The sequence below is a fragment of the Limulus polyphemus genome, unplaced genomic scaffold, assembly GCF_000517525.1.
Source record: "Limulus polyphemus unplaced genomic scaffold, Limulus_polyphemus-2.1.2 Scaffold723, whole genome shotgun sequence".
Taxonomy (NCBI): Eukaryota; Metazoa; Arthropoda; class Merostomata; order Xiphosura; family Limulidae; genus Limulus; species Limulus polyphemus.
In genome coordinates this window covers 291,100-298,747 of record NW_013666333.1, presented here as the reverse complement: position 1 = coordinate 298,747, position 7,648 = coordinate 291,100, and the positions used below count along the sequence as shown (strand labels likewise).

Here is a 7,648-nt window from a genome sequence, read left to right as displayed (position 1 = left end):
CAAGTGTCTGAGAACCATTATCCCCATGAGCTCTAGAATTCTAAGTGTTCTGAAGTTGATTCTCAGTCATTTCATGTAATATTAGATACATTGAGACACTGATTCTTATAAGATTCTTTATTATAATTATACAAGAAACACTTTGGCAAATATATTTCAGTGATACATTTTGCAAAGTTCTATATTACATTCATTATGCTTATGCAGGGGGGAAAATATTTTGCCGTGTGATGAGATTGAAGGACGAGTGACGACAAGCACATCAAATAACCTGTTTTTGATGATGTTTAGAAGCTCTGCTAAGTTTAGTCATGAATTTGCCTGAATTGTAGGATCCATATTTTCCAACTAAAACACACGTTTCCAGGAATCCATGAATTAAAGGTGCAATATACTTGTACACCGCATTTCACTTTTTTATTCAATCAGAATGCATCACTATTCACAAGGATCTAGATTTTCTTCCTTTACTTTATACATGCATTTTTGTTATGGTGTATTGTATTTTTACTGCTGTAGATTGAGTTGAAACATATTTTCGAGAATTCTAAAAAGATCATTTTTCAAAATTTTCACAATAAATTGTGTGTGCAGGTTATATTCTCTTTTTACACCTTTTTTGTCGAAAAAAAAGGATGTTCAGTCATGAAAGGAATAATATCAGAGTGGAGAGCTTACTTGAATGCATTTACTGTAAACAATGTGATGACAATATCTATACAGAAGCAAAAAAAGCAGGCATTATTTCACCATAAATTAGTACTTCATTCATATTTTGCATGTTGTTGAAGAAAGAGGAATCAAACTCATCAGCCATATGAGCTAAGATATAATTAAAGCTTTGTTTTATCAAACTTGTATTGTCCAAATACTCAAAAACATTAAGTTTCAGGCTGTTCCTTGATGATCTCTTGAAACATTAAAAATAGGATTTAGAAATGTTAATCCATTACATACACTAGTTTTGAGAGACACATGTTAATAAGCAATTAAAAAGGATAAATGCTCCTTATCCAAACATCTAATTTTTAGTCTTGAATATTGATGATACTGTAATAACAATAATTTTCACTTTGTTATTGGTTTCTTGAAGGTATTATAATGCTGTCATTGATGACATCACTGAGGATGGACAATGTACTGTAACCTTCATCAGTTATGGAAACACAGATGTAACTTTAGTAAGTAATTATTTTGGTGCTGACTTTTTTTATGGAAATAGAAATCTGTCAATATTTCTAATTATATGTGTGTTGTTTTTGTTACTTTATTTTATATTCATAAATTCTTCAGTAGTAACATTTGGCATACAAGATTCAATTGTTTTTTAATTTTGTTTTTAAGGTAGCTGATTTATGTGGAGCTAAAAATTAGTTTATAGTTAAAGTTGAAATAAGTATTTGTTATTTGCTACTAGTGAAAGTTGTATTATAAAGGAATTATTTCAGCAATGTTGGTGTATACAATTGTAAATAGTTTAACATTTGTGTCAATATTCCTATGTTTGGATTTTGTAAGAAACTGTCTTCAAACTTAAAAAATACAAAACATATTTGTATATGGCACAACATAATACATTTTGAGGCTAAATGTCAGATTGACAGGCCGTAATGGAAACTGTCAGGACAAACCTGGCAGTTCAAATAAATAAGGGTATTTTAGTATAATGTGCTCTATAGTTATGTTGTTTTTTGTAAGTAATCAATAATCTAGTTAAATTACAAGGTTCTAACTTTATTGTCACACTTGTGTATGAGTGAAGTCTCTTCTGAACGTACTAATCAAGTTTTTGCTTGAGAAGTGACTGTATTTTATTTATTTTGTTTTTATTTAAACATGAATATTTTGTATCATCTACATTTGGCTGTTAGTAAGCTATACTCAAGTGGCTTTTGGCCAACTGTACTTGATCATGTTTGTAAGGTCTAGTGTGTCAACTAAATACCTGCATAGTTGTTGGCAACAACTGTATATCAACAGATTCAGCATACACTGTCAGACAAATATTTCATGAAAATTATCAAAATCTTGATAATACAATATCAGAAAGTACATGATATAAAGATTTTTTTTTAATGTTACCAAAGGCACCAGGTCTTGCCTTAAAGCTTCTACATATGTCAGTGGGTTGAAGACCTACCATCATCAAGAAAGAGACAGTAGTGAAACCTAACAATTAACATAATTGATACTTTGCATCTATTCTCAAAATGTCATCTTTCACCATATACATATATTTATATTGTTTAATTTTTAGCATTGTATTATCTGGATTTCAAAGTTGGTGAGGTGGATTTCAATCTACATGATACAAAAAACAATATTCCCTACACTTTAAGCTGTGGTTGATTGAGAGATTAGTAGGCTATCCCTTAGTGTGGGTGGTAGAATCTGCTGAGTAGTTTCTATTCATCTGATCAATAGTACAAAATTAAGGACAGCTGCTGATGGCGTTAGTAGGTTTCCCATAAATAAAAATACAAATACAATATTAATTATAAATATACACTTCTAAAACAAACTAAGTTTAAATGTACATTATCAAACTATTCAATTCTTATTCTTCTATTCAAATCAGAAAACTGATTTCTTGAAAATGTTATTACTATAGGGTAAAATATTTAATGAAGAATAGTTTTACTTAAACTACAGTTAAAAAATATTTTTTTAGAGATGCTTGTTTTGGGAAGAAAATATGTTGTTTCTTTGCTGAACCCATTGTATACTAGTTTTTTACACAGTTGTAAGCAATCAGTTATAAATTATTCCTTATTTTTAAACTGTGTCAAATATGAAAAACTATTTACAACAGATATTGGTATGTTGGATTTAAAAGAAGTCAATCAGATAGCTGCAAATCCATAAATCTTTCTTTTGTAATAAGTATTGCTGCATTACACATACCACTTCAAGTAGTTTACAAGGTTATCTTCATGTACAGTTTACTTACTTACATACCAACAAACAAGAAACAATCTATATTTTAAAATTATAACTTCATTTATTTGTTGTTGAACTTAAAAGTAAAAATAATACTTTTTTTGCATAATACACTTCAATCCTATGGAAATGGGGCAATACCCTCACACGCCCTCTATGCATGTACTGTATATAAGCACTGTATGCAGACAATAAAATCACTTTTTCTCAACAAAGTGCGAGCATTCAGACTAATGTTTTGTGATTTACACTTCCTAAGCTTTTGCTGTCTAATAATCAGGAATTCTTTGTTTTGTTATCCAGAGATATATTATGAAAAAAATAAATAAAAAGGACATGAATTCCCATGTAACAGTTTCAAGCATGGAGGCTACTCAGACTTCATCTATTCCCCTTTTGTCATCTAGTGGTGTTTAGCAGTTGAGGAGGGGGGGGGGGGGGGTACTCTCCATGGAAGCTGTCCGTGACCTAATTTGGGGTGAGATGGAGTCCTTCATGCAGCCTGGGGGTATCTCTCCGGGAGGTGCTGATTTGAATTTTCATTCTGTAATGGGATATTCTGGGGAGAATTTTGACTCCCTCTTTCTTACCCCTTCTTTCACTAGAACTTCCTCTTCTGAGGACTCATCTGATCATTTACCTTCTGCCCTTTTTTATGCAGTTACTTACGCATGTTTGGGAAGTTTTGGAGATACAGCCAGTTGCTTTGGAGTCTACCCCTGCTTTGTTGTCCAATCATTCTTAAGGGGATTACTAAGTTTTCTTCCTTCTCCTGATATTGCTGGGCATCCAGGGAGGTTTGCAACACAATTATGTGAGGATGTTGCTATGCCTTCCCACCCTCATCTGAACAACATTCGTCAGAATGATATATATTTCGATGCTCAAAGGTTGGATCCATTGTTGGATCTATGGGGTGCCAGGTATGAATCTGTTATCTCTTAACAAGTTGCAATTTTCACAGATTTGTTTGACTCTTACTACTGTTTTAAGATACTCCTCTTCCCTTCAACTTTTGTCTGAAGCATATCACCAAACACCTCAACAATTTGATGACAAACTGGGCCAATTACTGGTCAATATTATGACATGTTTGTCCTCTTCAGGACTTGCCTTGGTGTCGTGGTTTGTTTATTGCTGGGACTTGTTGAGTCATGATGCATTTTTGGAGGGTATTCACTTACCTTTTTTTGCCCTTCGAGATTTATGGGAAGTGCCTTTTCTTCTGCCTTATTTATATGTTGGATTTCCAGAATCTTTAGAAGCCAGAGTTGATACGACACGTTTGCATCTTCTTTATCGTCTTTGGCTGCTCAATCCTATTCTACTTCCACTTGAACTTCTGTATGTTCATCCCCTCATGTCTCATGGCCCTCTCTATCCACTTCTCATTCCATTGGTTCTCTTAATCGTTTCTGTGGACTTCTCCCAACATGTTCATATCTTACTACCTTCATGATCTGGCAGTTTCCTTTTCAAAAGGGCTTCGTCTTCTCCCTTTGGCTATGTTGACTACCTCTACTAGATTTTAACAGGGTGGTGAGTAATGTGTTATCTGACTTACAGTTATTGTTCCTTTCTCTTCTAGGGTCCCTATTCATTTTTTTTGGATCCTACTCAGTGGCGAGTGTGTTTGTATTTAAATTCCACACTAGCATCCATCATATCAGTTCCTGGTTGCAATGGGCTCTGAGGTGTTCCATAAGACCATCTGGATGCAGTTCTTAATGGTGATATCATATTACAATATTTCTAATGGACTGTTACTCATGGACTATCATGAGTGAAGCTAAAAGGGATTTTGCCAGTCCTGGCTGATCTTGGAGCTGAATCAGTCGAGATCAGTTTGCTTTTAAAAATTAGGGAACATGGTTCACCTGTTACACTGTCTTTGGAGACCTGTTCCTCAGGACTCTCCAACTGTTTGTAAATCCATACTGAATGAGTTCTGGACTTTGGTGGAATATGGCATATGAACCCATCATCCAGACCTGGGATGTTGCCTTTTGGACTTCTTCAGGTTGATCAGAAGGATTGTCCATTTTGGTGTTGCTTTCTTTCTTTCATAAATCCAGTGGTTTGAAATGCATCATTCTGTGGTTACTGGTAGGGATCCTATCACAAAGATATATATATATATATATATCTGTGGTCCAACTGTCTTGGCCACCAACGTGGGTACCATGATCTTTAAATCCAATCTGAGTTGTGGAACCACGGCTGTTTGTTGGGGCTGGACCATCGTACTTGTATAATATTCCACCCTTTTCAATTTTCTGTTGTTCTGGGTGAAGAGCATACCTGTTCTGGATGTAGTGTGGTGTTCCCCACTTTGATACCACTTCTCATGGTACATATTTGTTCTCTGCAGATGCTTTCTGTATGATCTCTGTCCTCACCAGCCTCTCCACCTTCTCAATATGGAATTCTAGCTATTAGTGTCAGCAGAGGTATGTATGTTTTGGAAGTTATCATTTTCCTAAACTAAAAATGTATTTCCAAACATACTTACCTCTGCTGACACTCTCCCTCCTTTCCTCCCCACTAAGAGCTGGTGTTAGTGACTGGAATGTGGCAAGTCTCAAAAAAGTGATTTTATTGTCTACATACAGTGCTTATATACAGTACCTGCATAGAGGGCATGTGAGGGCCGGCATAAAATTTTGCAAATTAGATATTGCTGAGGGCAGTCAAGTGGGGTATATAAAGACTGGAGCAAGCAAACACAATGTTAGATAGCAAAGATGAAGATTGAGAAATAGCTATTAGTGTCAGCAGAGGTAAGTATGTTTGGAAATACATTTTCAGTTTTGGAAAATGATAACTTTCAAATACTTAGCATTTTTCCTTTATTTGTTTTGTATTTGTATTCATAAACATATGAAGTATTTGTATTTGATTACTGATATCCAGTATTTGCTCCATCCCTTGTACCCAATGAGCATAGCTCGTATGGAGAACGATACACAGAGCAACAATATTTATGAAAACTCTGAGCTTTCTTAATGTATCTGCACAACAATTGGTAAGATTTTATTAAAGATTTTGAGTATTTTGTACACAAAGAATGAGATTATTTTTAATTTCTTTTTTAAATTAAAGACTTGTTATTTTTGTATTCTAGTTATTTGCACTCAGACTGAATATTTCGAGTATTATCATCAGTGTTTTGTGCAGTGAAATGATTAAAAATAAAAACAAATGTACATACCTTTTATTTTTTTGTTGAATAATCTTGAAAATCTTCTTTTAGTTATATTCTTAGTTGTAAGTTTTTACTTTTTCACATATGGTTTAATTTTGATGTTTTATTTTCCTTTTCTGTCCTGTAGCATTATTACTTATCTCGACACACATCAATGAGTATTCTCAGAGTGCCTTCAGCAGTGACAGTTTAGACTTCATCATAATATTGGGACATTTGCCTACTACACTAAGCCTGATTAACTGAGGCAGTTTAGCTTTTATTTTAAGAAATTATTAAACCTTTCTAATATGCATTTTAAAACATAACTAATACATAATTAATTAAAATATAAAACTAAAACCTAAATAAAATTTAATTGTTTATCTAACCAATATATTTATAAGTGAGAAACTATGCTAAAGTGCTAATGAGTACAAAAGCAGCAACAATGCTAAGAGCATTTGACAAATTCTCTATGAATTGATCATGCCAATTTTAAAATAACTATTGAGAGATAGTATTTTAAAATGTAGTCTTTCTATTGTTTACAAACATCTAGCTTAACTAAGTATAATTGGCTAAGAAATCAGAACAATGTGCAGATGTGGCATCTGTCAAGAGTTCCAATAAATGTATTTTTCTCTTTTTCCCAATGACCCTTAAGGAGCTTGAAAGAAAACTATGTAAAGAGAGCAATTAACCCAGAGTTTTCCACATATAGATGGTTTAACATAGCTAAATAATTTTCAAGCTACAAAGTCCAAACGTTAAAAACTTATGAAATTGTGTTAAACTGAAGTTTAAGAATTTTTCTTTAAGGTTTGTTTTGAAATAAAGGAATTAAAACTTAGATAGTATAAAATTTTGATCTATAACGTAAATTTTAATGCTAATTTCATTGGTATACATTGATAGTAAGATTGCTTAATTAAGTTTTGAACGTAACAAAGTAAAATCTCATGACATGCGTAGTACAGGGGTGCCCGTAATCATAGGGTTAAATCAATAAATTATGAGACAGGAGCACTCACTGAAATCTCTCCATTCACAAATACTGAAGCTACAAATCATGAGAAACTTTTAACTGTAAAGACCATGGCACTTATATGACTCTCTATTTCTCACAAAGTACTGAACTTCTGAGGTTTGACCCAAGATTTGATCATTGAAACAATCGGTGTGTTGTGAAACATGGAAAGTTGATGAGTAGCCATAACAATGTTTGAGGTTCAGGAGCTCAGGTTTTTATAACACATATAGAATTCCATGGTTTTATCTGTTACTAGGATGAAAAGTGATAATACCTTCAAAACCACAGTTTTTTTTTAATTACAAAAAATGGATGAAGCTACATGTTAAAAAGTGGAAGTAAACTCGTCTCTTTCTTATAGAACTAGATATATACACCTGGAAAAAAGTTAAGCACCCCCAAATATTTTTCAGGATTGCTTATTGAAAATAAGGTTTAATTTTCATGATGTTGAGCAATGTTCATAATTTCAAACATAATTAAAAGGATGT

The 7,648-nt window shown here is 33.1% G+C and overlaps 1 protein-coding gene across 2 annotated transcripts in view; it reads left to right on the top strand.

Annotated features, from left to right (window-relative positions):
* Positions 1-7,648, top strand: part of LOC106460178 (survival of motor neuron-related-splicing factor 30-like) — a 63,969-nt gene that overhangs the window by 35,494 nt on the left and 20,827 nt on the right. For both annotated transcript variants that reach the window (XM_013919864.2, XM_022386829.1), the window contains exon 4: positions 1,094-1,181. In XM_013919864.2, coding sequence (XP_013775318.1) covers positions 1,094-1,181 — 88 coding nt within the window. The remainder of the gene's footprint in view (positions 1-1,093; positions 1,182-7,648) is intronic.